This window comes from Myxocyprinus asiaticus, chromosome 25, assembly GCF_019703515.2.
Source record: "Myxocyprinus asiaticus isolate MX2 ecotype Aquarium Trade chromosome 25, UBuf_Myxa_2, whole genome shotgun sequence".
Lineage (NCBI taxonomy): Eukaryota > Metazoa > Chordata > Actinopteri > Cypriniformes > Catostomidae > Myxocyprinus > Myxocyprinus asiaticus.
In genome coordinates, this window is record NC_059368.1 from 20,902,024 (window position 1) to 20,924,531 (window position 22,508).

The 22,508-nt window shown below is 37.2% G+C and overlaps 2 protein-coding genes across 3 annotated transcripts; both read right to left on the reverse strand.

Annotated features, from left to right (window-relative positions):
- Nucleotides 1–2,139: 2,139 nt before the first annotated feature.
- On the reverse strand, nucleotides 2,140–5,466 carry foxc1b (forkhead box C1b). Its single transcript, XM_051655276.1, has one exon. The coding sequence runs from the start codon at nucleotides 5,192–5,194 to the stop codon at nucleotides 3,896–3,898; it is 1,299 nt and encodes a 432-aa protein (XP_051511236.1). The 5' UTR covers nucleotides 5,195–5,466; the 3' UTR covers nucleotides 2,140–3,895.
- Nucleotides 5,467–16,751: 11,285 nt separating this feature from the next.
- On the reverse strand, nucleotides 16,752–20,288 carry LOC127416176 (forkhead box protein F2-like). 2 transcript variants are annotated; one of them, XM_051655373.1, is made up of 3 exons: nucleotides 20,196–20,288; nucleotides 18,312–19,270; nucleotides 16,752–17,250 (listed from the first exon to the last, which is right to left on the reverse strand). In XM_051655373.1, exons 2-3 carry the CDS (start codon nucleotides 19,246–19,248, stop codon nucleotides 17,072–17,074), a joined length of 1,116 nt encoding a protein of 371 aa, XP_051511333.1. In that variant the 5' UTR covers nucleotides 19,249–19,270; nucleotides 20,196–20,288; the 3' UTR covers nucleotides 16,752–17,071. The 2 variants fall into 2 exon arrangements, with proteins under 2 accessions (XP_051511333.1, XP_051511332.1); XM_051655372.1 differs by lacking the exon at nucleotides 20,196–20,288 and adding an exon at nucleotides 19,581–20,146.
- Nucleotides 20,289–22,508: the final 2,220 nt, after the last annotated feature.

A 22,508-nucleotide genomic window follows, 5' to 3' on the forward strand; every position in this document is an offset into this window, starting at 1 on the left:
TGCACTTGTTGCGTAGCATTATTTGTTTCTTCGATAAAGCAATAATTAAATGCTTTGTCAATAACAGACAATTGGATGTCATGGATCAGAAACCTCTCACTTTGCTTATGAACCCTGGTCCAAATTTTTGCAGCGCAGAAGAAAATGATAACCTCTTGTTCAAATCCACTCTGTATAATGTATCCCATAAGAGCGTGTCTATTTTTCGTGTGTTTGTTTTTCATATTTAAGCAGATTGACTTAATGCCCTGTTCTCGACCATTAAGCAGTCATTGCTTACTCATTTTATGTTAAATGATAAATATTGCTATAGGCCTAACACCATTGAATATCAATACATTTGAGGGTCGCCATTTGCATTTAAGGCCAATTGTGTCTGACATATTATTTTCAGACGCAATTGCCCTTATGCTCATCATGTGTTTACTTACAAGTTTAATACTGAATTCCGATTTGGTCCTATAGATAAATAATAATAATCATTATTATTATTATTATTAGCCTATAGCCCAGCTTAAATTAAGTTTGAGGGTCGCCATTTACATTTAAGGGCAGTTGTGTCTGACGTGCTCATTGCGCATCAACAAAGTAGGAATAGATATTCTTATTGTATTTATGTATTGAATTGTTTCGTGTGAATCTATATGAGCATTGGTAACTGTTTTTAAATGTGACATTTAAAATAATATGTTGAACCGTCACTGCCGGATCAGAAAATTAATAAACGTACAAAGATGGCGCATGGACGTGTTTATAACCGCTTTTTTTTTTTGGCTCAGTTGACCTGGAGTCTTGTGTGCATGCGCGCGAGCGAAGGTGAAGCACGAGAGAGGTTAATTGTAATAACATAACATTTAGCATTTACTATAAACCGCATCGTTGGCATAATGTAGCTGTGATTTAGGCCAGAGTGTAGGCCACAGATGTATATTTAAATTAATGTGTTTCTAAACGTTCCCCTTTTCGTGATCAAACACATTTTTCACCGACTTTGCATTAGTGTTAAGGAAATAAATATGGATTGATTTATCAAATCGTATAAAAGAATAATGATCAAAATTATATATATATATATATATATATATATATATATATATATATATATATATATATATATAATTGGATTGTTCATTTCTATTTCTGCAGTCTACATTTATTATTATTTTTATCTTTATAGTTTAAATGCTATTCCTATTATTTCCACAAACTGTAGCCTATTAGTATATTTGTCCAAAAGGCACCTAAAAAACAATTAAAGTGTTTACAAAGAGTGTTTACAAAGAATATCGAAAATTGAACAGATTTTGTTGCAATAGCTCACTTAAATACTGCATAAGAGAACACGTGTCTTCCCTTTGCACCTGACAAATCTGATCCTTTTCATTTAATTATTTGGAATGAAATCTGTATTTGTGCACATATCACACAGGACATCATGTATGATACACATCGATTTAAAATAAATAAAACTTCATAGGCATATTGGGAAATCTGCGACTGGTTAAAATGTGTTCGGCACGTTAACTACCAGAAGGCTTTTTCTGCTTTATCATATTCCCCTTGCGCGCAACTCAAGCCTGAAACACGCAGTTGATCACAACAAAGACACTTTTTCACTGGCACGAGCCCGAACATTGCCCTCTCGCACCTGCAATACATTTTGCACTTAAGCCATTCATTCGGAGTCAAATCGCCTCGGGCTGACTTTGCTACACACAGATATTTAAAGCTGTAAAGTTTATTCACTGTTTTATTTTTATTTATTTATTTTTCTATTTTTCTTCGTTCTTCTTTTCCTTTCTTTGTTCGTCTGACTGTTTCTCTTCATTTGTTTCTCTTAATACACATGAGGCCTATTAAAACCGTGTGTGTGATCCGATCATGCACAAATCTTATTTAATCATACTGTTTATATAATCACAAAAACCTCAATTATGGGGTCAATTATGCTCCATATGAACACAAGTGACACTGCAAGGATACAAAGGCACAACACTCAGGCAAAAGAAAAAGCCTACAGTTTCTGCTGCTGCACCCACAGTGCCGTAGGCCTTTACGCAGACTCATACATGCTGCATAATTACAGTGGTGTTTACGGTGTTACAAATCGCTGTATTTACTGAATATGTGCCAGGGAAACATAACAAAACTACACAACAAATAGTCACTTTTATTGGAATTACTCTACATAATAATAGTAATTTGTGTAGTAGCCTAATCATTTATTGAGATGTGTCCGGTATCTTCAGGTGTTCGGATTTTGAGTTGACAACAGTAAGCATTTTGGACAGAGTTAAAACAATTTGACCATTTATTTAAAAAGGCAGTATACACTGACTCGCGTAGGCCTACTGAGTAGAATGCTGGTGTTTGAGGGCTTTATCATTGGATTTATCAAGACCATATTTTACATTGCTGGCTTAACATGTCTGGCCAACAGCAATTCTTTCATCTTCTGTTTGTCTGCTTTTTAATCTATTATGTGTTTACACGTTAAAACTTCTATCAAAATCAATTGTTGTCTGCATTCCACAAGATTGCAAATACTCCAGTGTGCCAACAGTTGATGTTGTAAAACGAACGAAGCAAAAACTCAACAGCTTCACACAAAATAATAAGACTGTTAAGGAGAAGTATATCCTCTCGAGATCATTCTAGTTGTCAGTGAAACGTTTATCATAACAAAACTAGAAACTTTTCTATACCCTTAATTACGAGAACTTTTTAATCAGTTTAAATAATATTTGAGAGACAAATCACATTAGAACGTTTCGTGTTGTTTATACAAGATCAGACTGATGAGTGAATAATTAAAAAAATTCAAGTAAAGCAAATTAGGTAAAAATTCTGTCTGACCTTGTCCCCTCTCCCCCCACGTTTAAAGTCTATGCAATAAAGTGCTCAAATAGCTTTATACATTATTTATATAACGTAAATACAGCTTTGTATAAAAGGTGGTTGGTTATTGTATTTTTGAAAAATAGTAGTAGTAATAATAATAAAAATAAAATATTATTATTTTGGTGCGCTGCTGCTAGTGTGCTTTTAGTAATTGCAATTTTTAATGTTAGGAATAAGTAAAGGAATTTTTTTCCCTTTAAGTGAAAAAAATATTACGCGTAAGTGAAAAAATAATTATTTCCAGATGTTTTTTAAACCTTTGCCCCTTGGGTCCCCCCCGCCCCTCGTGTCAGCAGTGTGCCTTATTAAGTTATGCGTCCAAGCGCAAGTTATTTTTAGGAGTAAAATAAGAAAACTGGCAAACATTTGCTCATTACGTTTAAAAGAACGTTTAAACACATTGTTTCATGCTTTTTAGGCCATTAGCCTGTTAAATGGATGGATAATAAGATCTGCCAGTCATTTAAATAAATGATGACTTCAGCAGCCATCACAAACGATAAATCACTCGAGATTTTAACTCCAAGACGACAATTTATTTAGAAAATAGTAATTTTGAATATTAAAAAAAAAAAAAAATTATAAGAAAAAAAATGTAACTCAGTTGCACACTCTGTATACTGCATGGATTATAAATAATTAAGACATTTCCTTGAAAAGTTGGTCCACATGCTCTTACATGAAATAAATTAACACATTTTCTTTAAATCTATCTTTAGACCAACTTCATGAACGAGCAGGAAGAATGTTTATGTGTAGTCAGACGACCACAGCAGAATTATACTATAAACAAAATCTCGCATATTAGCCCGAGTTCACTGACCTAAACGCTTTCTTAAATTACAGACACATTGAGAAACACACACACACACACACACACACACACACACACACACACACAAATATATATATATATATATATATATATATATATATATATATATATATATAGATATATATAGATATAGATATATATAAATTGAAATTTTTTTGGTCAGAACTTGCTGCAGTCGTATACAAAGGCTCCGGAAGCCCGGTAAAGTGGCTGACTGGACGGGAAAGCCATTTGACAGCTATTGCTTCCGGTCACCGGAGAACTGTTCAGAGCTATCCGCTGTGTCTCGAACATCTCGCGCACTGCGTGGAAGTTCTGCTGCTGAGCTGGATAGCTCGCGCTCAGGTGTCCCAGCTCTCCGGACTGATTGAGGTACCAGGGCGCGAGTCTGTTCTGCTGCAAGTGCTGGCTCTCCTGGCTCGAGCTCTGGTGGGGATGTGAGATAGAGGAGGCGCTTGTTGTGTTTGTGTATTCCGGTAAAGTGTCATCCCCGTGGCCTCGATCCCCAGTGTACAGGCTCGTTGCTTGCATATTGCAGTGATAAGTGGCGGGCTGGCCGCAGGGTGGACTGTAATGCGTGGGTTGCGGTGATGGCGAGTAGGTCAGAGACACCGAGCCTGGAAGGGCAGCACGGGAGGCCGGGAGCTCTGCACCGTGCTGTGGGGACCCACGAAGTCCTGTCATGATTGTATCCATACCGAAGGCCTGTTGTGCCGTCTGCGTCTGCGGGCTTCCGCTACACGCACTCCCGCCGCTCCTGTCTGGACTCTCCGTTTTAGGCACGGTACTTAGGGGTGGAGTGCTGTCATGCGGGGGCGTGCAGGCCCCGTTCTCCGTCTTTATATCCCGGAGCTTCACCGGCGGCTGGGGGTCTTGCTCGCATGCTTGTCCCGGGGTCTCCTTGCTCTGTCGCTCCCGGTCTTCTCTCTCCTTCTGCACATCCTTCTTCTTGAAGCGGCGCCTCCGTCGCAAGAAACTGCCGTTTTCAAACATGTTATATGAGTCCGGGTCTAGGCTCCAGTAGCTGCCCTTGCCTGGCTTCTTATCATCTCGTGGCACTTTGACAAAGCACTCATTAAGTGATAGATTATGTCGGATGCTATTCTGCCAGCCTTGCTTATTGTCCCGGTAAAATGGGAAACGTTCCATGATGAACTGATAGATCCCACTCAGTGTGATCTTTTTATCGGCTGAGTTCTGGATAGCCATGGTAATTAGCGCAATGTAGCTATATGGAGGCTTCACCATGTCCTTGGGCTGTTGTGTGGGAGCGTATGGGCCATAGGCGCGGGCCATCCCACCGGGGTACTGCTCGTGCGCTACATGAGAGTACATGCTCATAGGCGCAGGCATACCGGTATATCCTCCTCCGGCCGCGGCTCGATAAAAGCCCTGCTCCCCAGTGATATAAGGCAAGCCTAGAGGGCTTGGACTAGACACGGGATAACGCGCCTGCATCGTACCCTCTCTCCAATGCTCTCCTACCGTGGACGAAAAGACAAAATCTGGTGAAAAATTCTTTGTTCACTTCGAAAAGAAGCCAAATGTATTCATAGCATTCCAGAGTTCGCAACTTCAAATTTCCTTCAATATATTGTCAGGAAACTTTCATCAAAAGTTCCTTTCGAGCTGATTTTCACGTTTCACCGCTGGCTGTGCTGGCAAGAAGAAGCAAAGTGTCTTACGTGGAGAAGTCAGTGAATAAGGAAAACATGTGAACTTCCCGCATCCGTCACTTCAGAGGGACTTTTTCACCGAATTACCAAATGTGCCTTTTGGCTGCGTTAGCGCTCCTCCCCGAGCACATCTCGTGACCAATAAGCGCTCGAGAGCTTTTTGTGGAAGGCTGTACCCGAAGACTTTTTCCCTGTGGGTATAGGCATAGCCTACCCTTGAGTTAAGGATAAGGGAGACAATAACGGAATGACTAGAAATGCTGACAGAAAATTATAAATGTCACATATACTCAGGTACCACTATAGGAAGTTAAATCTACAGGGTATCATCAGGATATTGACTAAAGTATTGCTGCTATGTACTGTCGTTATTATTATTATTATTATTATTATTATTATTATTTCTAAAAGTATCCTTTATATTTAGTCATTTGGCAGACACTTTTATCCAAAGCGACTTACAAGCCTATGGTCATAGCAATGTGCCCTAATCAATACTATATCAACGATCTAAAATCTATTTATGATATTTAAAACGATTTGTTTTTGTTTTTTTCTTAACAGTGTCAGTTGAACTGGAATATCTTCCGTTTTCGGTCATGTCTCTGCTGCACCTGTGACTCAGTAACCTATTCATTTTTATATTTTGGCATAAATGCGCTGTAGGGGTTCAATAGTGCTGGGTTTGTTTTTTCGGGAACAAATGTACTGCGTGGGAACAAGCTTAAATTCTGCATGCCAAAAGGTGTAGCGTTTGTGTAAATAAGGCAATGTTTCCTTTCTGGTGCAGGTTAATCCTGAGAAAAATCACCGAGTTTAAAGTTATTCTTTGTCAGCCCGCATTCTGCATTTCTGTCAAATGAAGAGAAGTTGCTATAGATCCAAAGGTGATCTTTTATTATCTTTAATGGTATGTTACAGCAAGCTTAATGCTTCTGGGATGAAGTGAAAACTATTTAAAATTACAATTGTTTGCATATATAGACAACACAACGAGAAAATATAGGAAGGAAAAAAAATGTTTCAATCAAATAACAGCTACAAAAAATATGTTATAAAATTATAATAAAACACCATCACCAACTCATCATTACCAATGAAAACAATAACAACAATGTATAGCAATACAACAGGAATATAACAACAAAATTAATATCACGATCTCATCATATCATCATAAACAATAATATATTATTATTTTTTTTAATTATTATTATTTTGCATGTATTTTATATTATTTCTTTCCCCTAAACTGTTTATTTATCTAATTTGGCTAAATTGGGTTAAATCTGTTAATTGACGGAAATGTTAATATCATATCATAGGCTAGGGTCTCGATATCTTAACAAATTGGATGAACAAGGTGAATGTTACAAAGTATTATTCACACAGTTCTTACAAAAAATAAAATGAAATAATAAAAAAACTGCCTCAATCCAATAATTGTACAAACTACGTTGGAAAACTGACGATTAGCCTATTGTTTGAATGTATATGCTTTTATTTCATTTTCAGCGGCTAAATTTGCTGACTCATCTTTTTCACTTGGAAGTTTCTTTCCTATTCTTGTTTTAATGTACTGTCTTAGATCCTCATCAAGACTACGGAATCAGTCCGATTTGGCACGATGCAGCGAGGAACAACAATGGTCGCTTCTGTTGTAGGTTGGCCAAATTCACCTGCTAAATGTGTTCCAGTCATTGGTCTCCCCCTTGTGGTCATTTTGTATACAAGCACCCATTTGAACTTCTGTTCCCCAGAGATGACGTATTTAAATGAGTGTATTAAAGCATTTTAAAATCATTCATTTAGAGGCCCGCCTATATATAGGCCTACTATATATAACACACACACTTAAAGTGATAGTTCATCCAAAAATGAAAATTCTCTCATAATTTACTCACCCTCATGCCATCCCAAATGTGAATGGCTTCCTTTCTTCTGCTGAACACAAATGAAGATGAAGAATATTTCTGCTCTGTAGGTCCTTACAATGCAATTAAATGGGTACCATATTTTTTGAAGCTTTTTGAATTTTTAAAATGCACATAAAGACTGCATAAATGTAATCCAGAAGACTCCAGTGGTTAAATCTGTATCTTCGGAAGCGATATGATAGGTGAAGGTGAGAAACAGGTCAATATTTAAGTCATTTATTACTATAAATTCTATACTATAAATTCTCCTCCCTGTGAATTGGCCGAAACAAAAGAAGAAGAATGTGAAAGTGGAGATAATAGTAAAAAAGGACTTCAATGTTGATCTGTTTCTCACCCACACCTATCATATAGATTCTGAAAACACGAATTTAACCACTGGAGTCTTATGGATTACTTTTATGATGCCTTTAAGAGCTTTTGGAGCTTCAAAATTTTGGTACCCATTCACTTGCATTGTGAGGACCTACAGATCTGAAATATTCTTCTTAAAATCTTTGTTTTTTTTTTTCAGCTGAAGAAAGTAAATCATACACATCTAGGATGGCATTTGGATGAGTAAATAATGAGAAAATTTTTTAGGTGAACTATTCAATTAAGCTAATTTTATTTTAGAAGCAAGTTATAGCATCTAACATTTTAACATAAAATAAAACAATTGGTATGTTTGTATTTTGAATAATAATTTCAATATCCCTTCATAAGAGTAAACAATTTCTATACTGGTGCTAAATGAAGTTCTCAATAAGAAAGAGCCGGCGCTATCTTTTACATCTGAAGAGTAGCAGCATTGTATGCTGCACTGGTCCACAGATGTCAGGCTACACGCGAACAGGCAGACCACACACTAACTTCTTCAAACAATGTGGTTAACTATGGTGAATGGGTTAGGGATGCAATCAGCTAATGCACTAAAAGGAATGTTCCATTGCCAGCTGCATAGAGGCAGCATTATTCATGAACATGATGTTGCCTGTATGAAGCCTCGTGAACTGATGTCACAGCTGTCATACACATCTTCTTCGTAAAGTCTGCGTAGCTTTTCGTAAAGCTGAATGAAGTCAATCGATGAAGAACAATGCAAATAAACTGCATATGGCAATGCGTGTTTTTGACAATAGTTAATCTAATTATAATAAATAAATAAAATAAACCTTATTAGGATGACACCTTTTGCAATTTTCCTATGCGTGTGCCAGGGACTAAAAATGAAATGTTTTACATTTCGGTTCATTCTGAGCAATATCTGTATTTTCTGTTCTGGTTCAGAAGTTTTGCTGGTAACCGGTTAGAACAAAATAAAAGAACAGTTAATAACCTTCTTTTTAAAATGACAGTACTCTGCACTAAGGGGTGAGTGAAATACCAATTGCAGTGTTGCCAGATCTCGCAAGAGAAACAAGCAACCCAGTGGCGTAGCCAAGGGTGGGCCTGGGCCCTCCCAAATTAGACCCAGGCCCACCCAGAATATTAGAGATTATTCTTTGACTTCAAATATATAGTTATAAAATAGTTTTTTAAAAAATGCTTAAATTCTGATTTCTGAAAGTGTGAAAGAATTGTTTGAATGCGCCGCTTCTCTGTTGTTAGGAAATTTTTGGTTTAAAAAATATTGGGCAAAAACTTGTCCCTGCTATTTTTATAGAGGCCCACCCAAAAGTAATTTCCTGACTACACCCTTGAAGCAACCTGGTCTGGAAAAACAAGCCCAAAATAAGCCACTCACCTCACCAAAATAAGAGCAAAATAAGGGAAAATTAACAATTATATTTGTTCATGTGTGGTGGATTTATCAGCATAGAAATCATAACAACCATAAAGTTAATTAACAGTTAAGTATAATTTTAATTACAGATCTGCTTCTCATTCAAAACCTGGCAGCATCAAATCTGTATTAATTCATCATATCTAACAATAAGTAAGTGAAGACTTGGAAACAACTGAGAAATATACTTATTACCTCTAATAATGTTTTCCTTATATCATGATTAACTGTGAATGTACAGTATATGTGTTAATTATCAGCGACGGCATGTCAGAGGAGGCAAGGAAGGCTCAGCCTCCGCAAAAATGTATTCAAAATGAACGTTGTTTTAATCAGTTTACTCACTAACATACACAACTCCGATGCCTTTAATGCAAGAATATGTTTTTCTATATATTTGTCTTTCATGCGCGGTAAACAGATGAGTTTAAATTACTGTATGAATGGTCATGAATGCCAGAGGAGGCTTATGGCATAATGCCTCCTCTCATTAGTAAACTGACCAATCAAAATGGATATTCAAATGACACAACGTTATTTGCTTCCATTCAAAAAGCGTCCAAAAAAGGCCAAACAGGAAAAATGAAATTTGCCTCCTTCCGCGTTCATAACCGATTATTATCAGAGGTAACCATTCAAGCCAATCAGCTTTCAGTATCACGTTTACATTTCATCAAGCATGCTTGTGGATAATGTGACAGGTGAAGAGAAACTTTCAAAATATGCCAAAATATCGGTGGAAGAAAAGTTATTGGAAGAACATGTGAAAGACTGAGCGACATGATTATATATACACTGATCAGCCACAACATTAAAACCACCTGCCTAATATTGTGTAGGTCCCCCTCGTGCCGCCAAAACAGCGCCAACCCGCATCTCAGAATAGCATTCTGAGATGCTATTCTTCTCACCACAATTGTACAGAGCGGTTATCTGAGTTACCGTAGACTTTGTCAGTTGGAACCAGTCTGGCCATTCTCTGTTGACCTCTCTCATCAACAAGGCATTTTCATCCACAGAACTGCTGCTCACTGGATGTTTTTTGTTTTTGGCACAATTCTGAGTAAATTCTAGAGACTGTTGTGCATAAAAATCCCAGGAGATCAGCAGTTACAGAAATACTCAAACCAGCCCATCTGGCACCAACAATCATGCCACGGTCCAAATCACTGAGATCAAATTTTTTTCCCCATTCTGATTGTTGATGTGAACATTAACTGAAGTTCCTGACCCGTATCTGAATGATTTTATGCACTGCACTGCTGCCACACGATTGGCTGATTAGATAATCGCATGGATGATTGTTGGTGCCAGACGGGCTGGTATGGGTATTTCTGTAACTGCTGATCTCCTGGTATTTTCACACACAACAGTCTCTAGAATTTACTTAGAATGGTGCCAAAAACAAAAAAACATTCTATTCTATTCTGAGATGCGGGTTGGCGCTGTTTTTGCTGCACGAGGAGGGCCTACACAATATTAGGCAGGTGGTTTTAATGTTGTGGCTGATCAGTGTCTATATTTGATGCAATGAAGCAGTGGAGAATGGAGTTCGTCTACACATACAGTAGCCTATTAGGTGAGTAGATGTTACAGTACATGCAATGGGGACCTCCATTCATTTATAAAAGTTTGTATTGATTGTAGTCTATAGATGGCGCTGCATCATTTGTTCCGTTTGTTGTATTTTTAAGTGTTGTGTTGGTGATCGGAAAGTGCTGAGTTGATGAGCAGAAAGAGAAAGTTCAGACACTATATGATAGGTGTGGGTGAGAAACAGATCAATATTTAAGTTATTTTTATCATACATTTTCCTCTCTGCCCAGTAGGGGACAATATGCAAGGAGGATGTGAATCACCAAAAACAGAAGAAGAAGAATGTGAAAGTGAAACTGAAGTGGAGATTGACTGAGCAGGGAGGAGAATTTATATTAAAAATAAAATAAAAAGGTCTTAAATATTGATATTTTTCTCACCCACATCATATCACTTCAGAAGGCATTGGTTTAAACACAGGAGTCATCTGGATTACTTTTATATTGCCCTTATGTGGATTTTGTAGCTTCAAAATGTTGGCACCCATTCACTTGTATTGTGAGGACCTACAGAGCTGAGATAAACTTCTAAAAATCGTTGTTTGTGTTCAACATATGAAAGAAAGTCATACAGATCTGGGATAACATGAGGGTGTGTAAATGATGAGAGAATTTACATTTTTGGGTGAACTATCCCTTTAATGCCACATAAAATTATTTTACAGGCAGACAAAACATTTTATACTGTATCAGTGAAGGCTACAGATAATTATTATTTTAGAATTTACAAGATACTGAGGCAGAAGTTGGGGAAAAGGCCTTCGGTTTCCCTTTAGATTTGTTTCAACGACTATAATGATATTCCACTAAAATTGAAAACACTGCATTGAAAATGAAAAACAGACAGGTCTGTAACACATACATAGGATTATAATATTGATTATTTAGTATGATAAGAACATAAAATATTACAAAACATCTGTCTTATTGTGACTGCTTTTGAGCTGGTTTAAGCAATAACTTGTTGGTTTGCCAATTCAACTTAGGAAGGTTTTACTGTTCAGAATTTAATGTCACATTCACATGAAGCCTATGAACAAATTATGCCTTGACTCATAATGCTGCATGTCATCTCTTTAATGAAAGAGATCCTGTTTTTGAATCAGCCATTTAGTTACACCTGTGGAAGGCACCCCAGGTTATGGTTTCTCTCTTGGTCCTTTCTCAACCAAAAATGTTGGGTACCAGTCTTCAAAATCTCATCTGTACGTAGTAAAAACATTCTGCATGTATTGTTCATTCATGTAACATAATACATTCTATTTTGCTGTTACACTGCCTTGAGTAAAATAATATATACAGTACTGTGCAAAAGTCTTAGGCACATAAGATGTTTCACAAAAGCGCTTGTCTTAAGATGATTATTTATATCTTCAGCTTTAGTGTGTCAATAGGAAATATAAATGTTAGACTCACAAACATTACTTTTGCAAATAGAAAAGATTAGAATAGAAGAACAGGGAGCCCTGCAACAGATGTCATGTCCCCCACAAAGCCCCCCACTGAACATTGTGTCAGTCTGAGATTACATGAAGAGACAGAAGCAATTGAGACAGCCTAAATAGATAGAAGAACTGTGGTGAATTCTCCAAGAAGCTCGATACATCCTATCTGCCAACAACCAAGAAAAACTTTGTCCAGGTGTACCTAGGAGAATTGGGGCTGTTTTAAAGGCAAAGGTGGTCACACCGAATATTGATTTAGCTTTTTTATGTTTACTGGAATTTGTTTGATGATAATTGATAAATTAAAACTATTTATGTAATTATTATTGAAGACATCTTCACTATGCAACATTTTTCACAAGTGCCTAAAACTTTTGCACAGTACTGTATATTTGTGGAAGGGAAAAATAACCTCTTTATAAAACTTGTATATTTGAAAGGGCATTTAAAAATATTCCTTAAAAACTTAAACTTTTATGTTTAATTGTTTATAAAATTTTAGAAATGCACACATACCAAAACTTAAAGAACAATATGCAGTGTGCTGCTGAAAGTAGCACTAAAAAGAACTGGTACTGAAAATAATAGAAATGTTTAGCAAAATTTACATAAAAGTGACTCCACCAAAAGCTAATTCTAGGATTTCAATTTTGATTGTAACAGTTCAAGTCTGAAGAAGTAATTTTCAAGAGCTTGGACATACTTTCTTTATTTAAATATGTCTTTGTTTAAGAGTCAATCACACCGCAAGATGCCGCCCTGGGCAACTGCTCATGTCGCCCATGCCTAAATCCGCCACTGGTCTGCCCTACAGAAACCTTGTGCACACATCTGGTGCAGTTTTGCTGGCATATGGGAAAGAGCTTGAAACACAAGTCCATAATAAATTAATTCAGCAACCACTGGGTCCAGTTTGATGTAGCTGATGTACTTTTCAGTTCAGCTCAGGAATTTCATAGATAATGTTCCATATCAGTGCATTTCTATTTTTTTGCAGTGATTGCAACACTTTTTTTTTTTTTACTTTTATGGTACATCAGAGACAGTGATCACTGATGTTTCACATCCAGTGTTCCAAATGTAAAAAATGATAATAATCATCTCCCCAGGGAAACGGAGGATGCTTGTAAACGATTTTGTTGCAACAGTGCTTGTTCAACATAACAGGGAAAGCTAGGCTCATGCTGTTGTCACTGCACATATCCACTTTGTTACTGGTGTCACAAGTTATTTTTTAAAGCAATGCTAGATTTATGAGGTGCATGAATTTTAAACCAAGTTTGTATTTTAATTAGCACTGTTTTGTGTGTGTGTGTGTTTTTAAATAAACGAGTTTATGATGAAAATGTATGCTTTCAAGTAAATTATAGCTTTCAGTTCATGATAATTTCATACCATCATTATATTACAGTACCTGACAGGGGTAGAAAGAGGTAACTGCTGTAACATTTTCAACCACATTTTTTATTTATTTTCTTTTTTCATTTACAGTCCGTTTGGGCGAACAGTAGAAAGCTTTATAACAGCTGAAAGAGAAAGGATCAAGCTTGTGAAGGCTACAACATCTTTCAGAAAGTAAAACTTCTTGAAAAAAAAATGTAAATATTTTTATCATAAATTTTTAGGTGTCATATTTTACAGTTCAGGAGGGTGATCTGCACCATAAAATGTTTAAACATCTAATATCAACACAAACATATAATTGTGCTGGCACACACACTGCTTCTGTTTGTTCATTAAAACCTTTTATATGGAAATTGTACAATAGGGTCATTGCAGGGCTTTCTTAAATTATTACAAATAACAGTACAACCAACTTGTATTACAACATATTCCGATATTGTGATAGGTTTTAACAAAGGTTGTCAGCTTTTAACAAAGGTTGTCAGCATCAGTTCTTAAAGTCTGCTTTATAATCACAGATCCTAAAATGTCTGATATTTTTAGACGTGTTAAAATTTGAGAGGTCTTGAACCAGAAGTTTTAAAATTCCCAGTTAGACAAAATGTGTTGCATCTATCCCTATATACAATCTATCTATCCCTTATACAATCAAAATTATAAAGACAATCTCCTGTTTGTTGTCCTCTCTTAAGTTTAAATAAGATCCGCACCCCTGCTCACAGTCACACCTGTATCCTGCATGTTCTGGAATAGACAGCTATATATCTCAAGCCATGATAATGACTCATTAGGCTCACTCAGATGTTGTTTACTGGTCATTTACTAGCATGTCATTTCCATGCTGGTCTGTGCTGGATAATGCTGGTTAGTGCTCAAGCTGGTGGACCAGCGTAGCCCTGTTGTTCACCAGCTAGTATGTTTTTTCTTTTCTTTCTGTAGTACTAGTTTTGCTTGTTTAATAATAGTAGAAAAAGCCTTGTTGGAATACCAGCATCCCGTTTTGTGGACTTGCGTTTAAAACACAACATATGCTGGTTATGCTGGGTGGGATTTCAGCATGGTGAAAGCTTTGATCAACGTGTTTTGTTCTATGTCCGATTCAGATTGAACAATGCCTCACTCCTGACTGGACACATTATCATGAGAAACTTGTGATTGTTTCTTTTATTACTTTATTCTGCAACCCTGAGCCAGCACACTGTTTACATCGTCGTCTCCAGGTAAAATTATTACCTACATTCGGTATATATACACACACACACACACACACACACACACACACACACACACACACACACACACACATATATATATATATATATATATATATATATATATATATATATATTATAATTTTCTTGGAAGATGAACATGGAACTAAATATTGTGTGCTTATTAGCTGCTATAAATGTCTCATTGTTTTCTTTCCAAATATTCGCTCCAGGTATATGGTGGTTTGTTTATTCAATGACGAGCACTGGCAGTCAAGTCTAATTACTACGACCCGTGTGAATGTACAGCTAGTCACCGATAGATGGTGGTAGAGTACCGTCTAAACGTGTTCGACTGACTACACCACCTGAGACCTACATTTTCAGAATTATTTAACTTGTTTTTGACATTCTTGACATTAACAAATGTGAATTGAACAGCCTTCGTCCAGTTCTATCTTTCACCGTCCACGGGTCTAAATACATTGTTGGTGAAATGCTGCAGCACGAAGTGACGTGTGACGTGAGATGAGTTGCGTTGTGGCAGAAGAACCCAATTTCATAGGTTTACTCTTTAGAATTATTACATTCTTTGCCAAATGTTTACATGTCAATTATTAAGGACGAAGGCTATAAATTGTACAACTGTAAGGTGTAGGCCTATCCTAATTTCTGAAATGCGTTTTGTATCGGGTATAGCCTATAAATTAATTTAAACTGTATATCTGACTCAGGATATGAAACAGCGAGACTGCTGTGACCAAAAACTATAATGCCAAATTGTAAAGCACTACAAACGTAAACGTTTATTAACAATGAGTTAATACGCCGTAAATGGATATGTCAAATAGGCTATTTTGAATGCTTGCTGTAGCCTACATAATTTCCTAATTTCATTTTTGCTTAGCCTGTATTTCCAATTCTAGTGTCGGTAAGATTACCTCATCACTAAACTAAGCGTTGCTGCTTTATTTCATTTTAGTTCCAGATCAAAATCACCGAGGGCCGCTTCTGAAAATAGTGCGGGTGCTCTGTATATAGTGGAGACGTATCGTATTATATCGTAGATGGAGTCGTTTAAATGCTACTAAATCAACGTAAAGATTTTTTAATGTACAAACGTTTATTCTTCTTTTTTATCTGTGCTGAAAATGACAGCAAAATGCTGCGCCTGCAAATTAGTACATATGGATTTGCTAAATCATACACGTGTATTAGTTTTGATGCAGGTGTTCTCTGAGATTCAGGGAAATCTGCTTTGCCAATATACAGGCTTACATACCCTATTCAAGGGAGCAGGGGTGTGCATTTATTTTGGTACAGGGGCCACATCAGTCTTTAAGTAGAACATGGAAGTTAAAATAAAAAGCTCTGCATAGTTCTTGCATCTTTTAAGCCCAGAAATATTAGTTCACTCATTCTAATGCATGATGCACAATTTGTGTATACAGTGTATAATGTGTATATAGTACGTGACTTATGGGACTATTTTGCAATTGCCTGAAGTTTTTCTCTACAAATAATACTTTTCAATCAGGTGTTAGAAACACTGAATAAAGACGAGGTATAATTAATAATTGTTTATTTTACCATCCATAGGACTTCAATGCAATGGTAATTTATTATTCAATTTAATCTATTATCTGGCAACCCTGAGCATATTAAACACTTGTTGCGCGTTAGGTCCCAGAGATCTAATAAAAAAAATTAAATAAAAATAAAAAACGTTCAGGATAATTTTGCCCTGGTCAGCACTGGGCACATTTGTTTTTGACAGAATTTACATATCGAAATTAAAGCCAACAACTTCGTATTGTAAACCCTGTCCAGTAAAAAGTAACGATGAGAACGATAGATAGATATTATTATTATTGTTGTTGTTGTTGTTTTGTTGCTTCAGTCGCTAAAAAGTGCTTGTATTCGCGCAGGAGTCGTAGTAGAAGGTCCGTCAGTCATTCAGGCAAAACAACACACTGCTTTCCTTTAAATGTTTTATTGTTAACTTCGACATCACATCGAAATGAACAGGTTAAGTGAAATATGGTTACATGTGCTTAATTCAAACTCTTTTGAAACTGAACCACAAATCAGCAAAATACCCAGTCCATCAGTTTTAAGAACGGACAGTCATTGGCGTTTTGTTTCACATAGCTCAGTGCACTGTTGACTACTCATGTTGTCACTGTTTTTTCGCTGGTTTTGGAAAATCCTTCTGCAAGCATTTTGCACGTACATTAATCATTCTCGTAATTCTCTTTACCTCACAGTTATCCAAATGCCTATCTTTGTGCAGCCATACGGCCTACATCACGCAAGGTTTGACGTCTTGATGCATGCTTTGGTGGTGGGGATGATGGTGATGGTGGTGATGGTAATATCCACCAGCTGACGGGTGGAAGGATGAAATCCCATTAAAATTCAACACGAAGTCCTTTCGTTCTCCGACGTGGGAAGAATGTGTCGGATAGTGCGATATACCCACTGGGGATAGATACATACACAGTGAGAAATAATGATCACATGTTGGCCTGCACTAAAATCTAAAATGACGAAAAATGAATTTACATTTAATTATATCAGCTCAAATGTGAATAGGCCTATTACAAGTAGGCTATAGCCTACGTTCGTTGTTTTTGTTGAGTTATACACCAGTAAAAACCCACCAACTTGTCGAAGCATTCATTAATTTAGTTTGAATTAATTAAATTACGTCTTCCCAAATTTTTAAATAATTACCTCTTATCAAGACCTTCTAACACTTTTAGATGTTCATGGAAACAACAATTTCAAACATTTAAATAAAATTTCATGATCTTTGAATCCCAGATAATAATAATAATAATAATAATAATAATAATAATAATAATAATAATAGCATAATCTTAATGCAAACATCTGTTTATATAACATTTATAACTTTCCTTAATGGAAAAAAGTAACAAACATAACAAAGTGGTTAGACGTAGCTATGTGTTAAAGTATATAGGCTACTGTAGATTTTAAGACACTCAAAGCACAATTTGATTGCCACATGGCGGAACCCTTTGGAGAACTATTGAAGTTCCTTAAATAGGCTACACAATAGGATATTTGAGGTTCCCTAGAAAGGGTATCTTGAGGTTCTGCAGAGGATTCCCCCAGTGTGGCAATGTGAGGAACTTTCAAGTCTTCTCATTTTTACATTAGGCTACCTAAAATATTCTTCAACTGCAAGAGGTATCACAGCTTTTGAGCCATTCTACACAGATAATTTACCAGATAATTTACACATAAGATTAATTTAACAGCTATCAAAAACAATCAAATCATTCTCTATAAGGTTATTGAAGTAGCTGAACTTAAACGTAAGTTAACCTAAAAAGTTGACCTTTTGACTTTTTTAAAGGGCTTATCGTTTTTTTCCATTATAAAGAATTAGTTACAGAAAGGCATTGTTAATTTATAACGTGTCATACAATGTGTGATTTTGGCCCAGTCTTTAGATCAGAATTTGTATAATATATGGCATCAAAATTAGATTTACGGGGGTTTTCTGTCCTTACCTGACATGTCTGTGTTGTCTCTCGCGCTTTGCTGTATATAACCCTGCTCCAGAGAGTATGTGAAAATGCCGTGGTGCTGCCCTGTGGACGCTGAATTGCTCGAGTTGGTAGTCGACTGTTTGAAGTATGGAGAGCCCGAAGATGCCCAGAGTGCCGTGCCCTCTGAATACGGTGAGTGGCCCTCAAGCGCGCTCGCTACTGCTGGAGAAGACGGAACTGGACTGTTGTTGCTATCCGTGCCATAGTCTCCGTTCCCGGGCACTGGACAGCTGGCCATGTAGCCATGTCTGGAGATGGGGTGGCCGGTGCTTATTGACTCATAACCATTACTAGACAGATCCATATTATAGCCACTGCCATGGCAAGCAATAGCGCCGGTGGGAGGTTGGTAGTCAAAGCTCTGTTGTAAAATGGCGGAACCGAACTCTAGGCCGTTCATCATTCGGTACATCGGTTTCATATTCTGACATTTTCTCCGGAATCCTCGTGGTCTTCGTCGAAATGAGCCTTCTTCGAACATAAACTCACTGGTGGGGTCTATGGTCCAATAATGTCCCTTCCCTGGCCGCCCAAGGCCCTTTGGTAGTTTAATGAAGCACTCGTTCAGAGACAAGTTGTGCCGAACAGAGTTTTTCCAGCCCTGATAAGAGCCTCGGAAAAAAGGAAAGCGGGTTTGTAAGAACTGGTATATCTCACTGAGGGTAAGTCGCTTGGTCGGTGCGCTCTGAATTGCCATCACAATAAGCGCAATGTAAGAGTAGGGCGGTTTCTCCGGGCGTTGCAACCCTGAGGTGGTCTTTTTGTTCTTGGACACCGCGCCATGGTCCCCCAAGCTACCTGTGGAGTTCATCAGTCCGGGATGCAGTACGATGGACGCGGGACTGGTCCTCATGGGGGGCGTCGACCCCAGTGCTGTGAAAGAGCTTTCAGTCGTCATCTAACATACGAATGCAACTCAGCTGTGCAATGACGTTGACAGAAGAAAAAAAAAAAAAGAAAGTAAAACGCAAAAAGAGATATTCAATAGCAAATAACGAGAACCAAGAGAGAGAGAGAGAGAGAGAGAGAGAGAGAGAGAGAGAGAGAGAGAGAGAGTACTAAAAACAAACAAACGCCACCCTCAACCCATACATGTTATCCGAATTCCTATGCTAATTTAATCAAGAATACTAAGAACTGGTGTAGTCAACTGGTGGACTAAAGTGGCTTAAAAGTTGCAGTGAAAATCCGTCTACTTGTGAGAGAAAATACATCCAAATGATAGCCTACGTCAGTATCGACTTTTTGCTGTTATTCTTTCCAGCCACTCCGCGCTGATCCGCCGCAATCCCTTTTTGAGAAAGAAACGGAAAGATGGAAAGTTCGTGCAGACCCTCAACTAAACAAAACTCGACCGCCAATCACTCAAATAACTCTCTCTGGCTTTCTCTCTTCGATTCGCTCCTCCTTCCCCGGCCCGCCTCACCCCTCAGACCCCTGCAAACTCCTCTCTCTAGAGCCCTCTTGCACACTGTCCCAAAATCAACCGACCATCAATCTGTCAGTGTCCGACCACAAACATCTCTCTTTCTCTCTCAATGCCTGTCTCTCATCATCATCATCATCATCATCATCATCTTCTTCTTCTTCTTCTTCTTCTTCTTCTTCTTCTTCTTTATGGCTCAGGCCTATTCATCTTTCTGGCTAACTTATTAAACATATTTTGGCCATTTTGCCTGAGTCATTCACAGAGTAAGAAATATCACTGCTGTTGTTGAAACGGGACCAGGACCAAAGTCAGTGTTGCACGCTTTATAATAAAGTAGGTTAATTTCGAGTTAAAATTAGATGGACATCTCTCATCACCTTGGAGGGAATCAGCGTAAGAAGTCTTAATAAGCTTACCTTGATAGAAAAAAGTGATACCACCAAATGCGGGAGACAGTGTTTGAGCGAGCGAAAGACAGAGGGTAGAAAGAGAGCAAAGGCTTTGGCTTGAGTGGAAGCAGGCTGCCTCTGTGAAACTGGCTTGGATACCACACACAGCGCGCCAGTATATCAGCTTACTGACCCGGGGCTACAGTACATCCCTCGAGTCAAGCGTTCATTAACAAAAGAAAAAGCCCAATTAGACATTTGGACGTCGACAGCTTCCGCCAGCAAAGAAGGGTCACAGCAGAGTTTTAGCCCAGTTTCATTGTTAATTTGTTCATTTTTACAATCCTAAACACATGATAGGCAATAGGTCTATAGGCCTACATATTTTCAACATAATTTTAAAACATCAGTAATAATAAAGATAACAATAATATGAAAACGTTGTTATTGTTTAATTATGTTTATATCTATACTGACCCCAGTGCTGGACGAGTTTAATCAATCCAGGCCTATATTTAAAAAATAAATATATATATTTTATTTGCTGACATGGTTATAACGTGCATCAGTTCAAAATAGCTAGTGTTTTTAATGGCGACTAAAATCTACAATAACATGGTTTAAAATAATAAATGCTTTGTGTAATTTTTACTGACAGAATTGTTTATTGAAGTCCAGTGTAGGAATATTTTTAAGATCCACCTCTGTTGTTTTCGATTAGACATTTTTATTAGCCTACATATGAATCTCGCTAAATTGCATAGTTTCAAATTATTACTGCATTTATGATAATACACTCCAAAAAATAATAATTTTAAGATTTACGCATTTCAATTTCATAACAATATTCCATGAAATCAGTCTTTAACCAAATAAAATAATAATAATAATAATAATAATAATAAATATTTAGCGTTTTCTTCATTTAATTTGTTTAAAACATTCTATTTGATGGAATTTTGTTATGAAATTGAAATGCGTAATTCTTAAAAATTGGCTAAACGTTTTTTGACTGCCATTATTTATATTAGGATACTGTAAAAAATAAAAATAAATAAAAAATAGGCCAATAGAGACGATACAAACACGATACAAGCACAGCATTTTGGCTCCTGAAGGTCTTTCTGACTCAAATGTCACGGGATATCTTAACTCTCTTTTCCCCTCCCTTTTTAATCACCCAACTCTTTTAAGTGTTCTTTTGAACAATGCGAATCAACAATACCCCAGTTTTAGCTCACCGTGCGGATGTGGATAAAAACATGTTCCCGCGCTACATAAGCAGTATTTGGCCGTGTTTCCCCCGCCCGCTGAGCGCCTGACCCCCGCCGAGTCCCGGATACCCGCGGCTGCTATAAAGGAAACAGAGCTCTGAACGAGACTTTGAACACAAGCGATCGCTGTGACAGTTCACGGACTGAAATGAAAATAGATCAGCGAGTATGTGCGTAATAGCGCATCGTGTCCCTTTATGCATATTCACTCACTGATCTATTTTTATTTCAGATCTAGTTAAGCCAATGTAAACAAGATTTAGGACTTATTGTCAAACGCATATAGGAATCAAAAGACCCAGTCAACATTTGATTTAAGCTAAGGAGACGATTTTGTGCTTATTGTGTTTAGTAGCCTGCTAAAAATATAGGCTAAAGGACCCCGTTTAAATGGATGTGTTTACACCTGACAGCCAAGTCTAGGCTGTCAGGTGTATTCATTTTGGCTGCCAAGATATAATATTCTCAAATATTATAGGGAATGGTCATTAACTATAATGAGTAGCCTATTTAGGACAGCAGAAATAATGCATTTTCTTTTCGTCTAATACTTCAGATTTTGTTTAAATCTTATGTTTGCATGATGTTTAAGTTATCCCTTAACAGTTAGTTATCGCTTTGTTATTGTTTTGTTCCGAAAGTAGAATCCTTGTGTTTAATTCAGGCTTTGATACAGGCTTGATATACAGGAATTTGGTTTGGATGTTAATGCTTGCACTGGACTGAGAGACACCAGATCGAAACTATCAACTGTGCGGGTGATGAGATTTGTTGTGTTTAGTAGGCTATATTTTTTTTACGTGTAATTATATTTGTATTCCTTAAAAGATTAGGCTATTGCCATGATTTTTAATAGATAAAACCCGCCTTTAGGACTGAGTATTTAAAATGGTTACCATATAAGCCGGTGTTTACGAATGAGCATGCCCAGCCGAGTTACTCACGATGGATTTGAGTTCTCGGATTTAAACAGGTGTGTCATTCCGCAAATTCACCTGCAGGTTGCAGCATCGCACTTAAATTGAAAATAAACATAAGCTTTAAAAAAAATAAAAATAAATAAATA

Excerpts from the sequence above, each read along its gene's own strand:
- foxc1b (XM_051655276.1), bottom strand. The coding sequence starts at position 5,194 with ATGCAGGCGCGTTATCCCGTGTCTAGTCCAAGCCCTCTAGGCTTGCCT.
- LOC127416176 (XM_051655373.1), bottom strand. The coding sequence starts at position 19,248 with ATGACGACTGAAAGCTCTTTCACAGCACTGGGGTCGACGCCCCCCATG. Across the intron at positions 17,251-18,311 it reads AGACAACACAGACATGTCAG|TGGGTATATCGCACTATCCG; the intron begins GTAAGGACAGAA and ends ATCTATCCCCAG.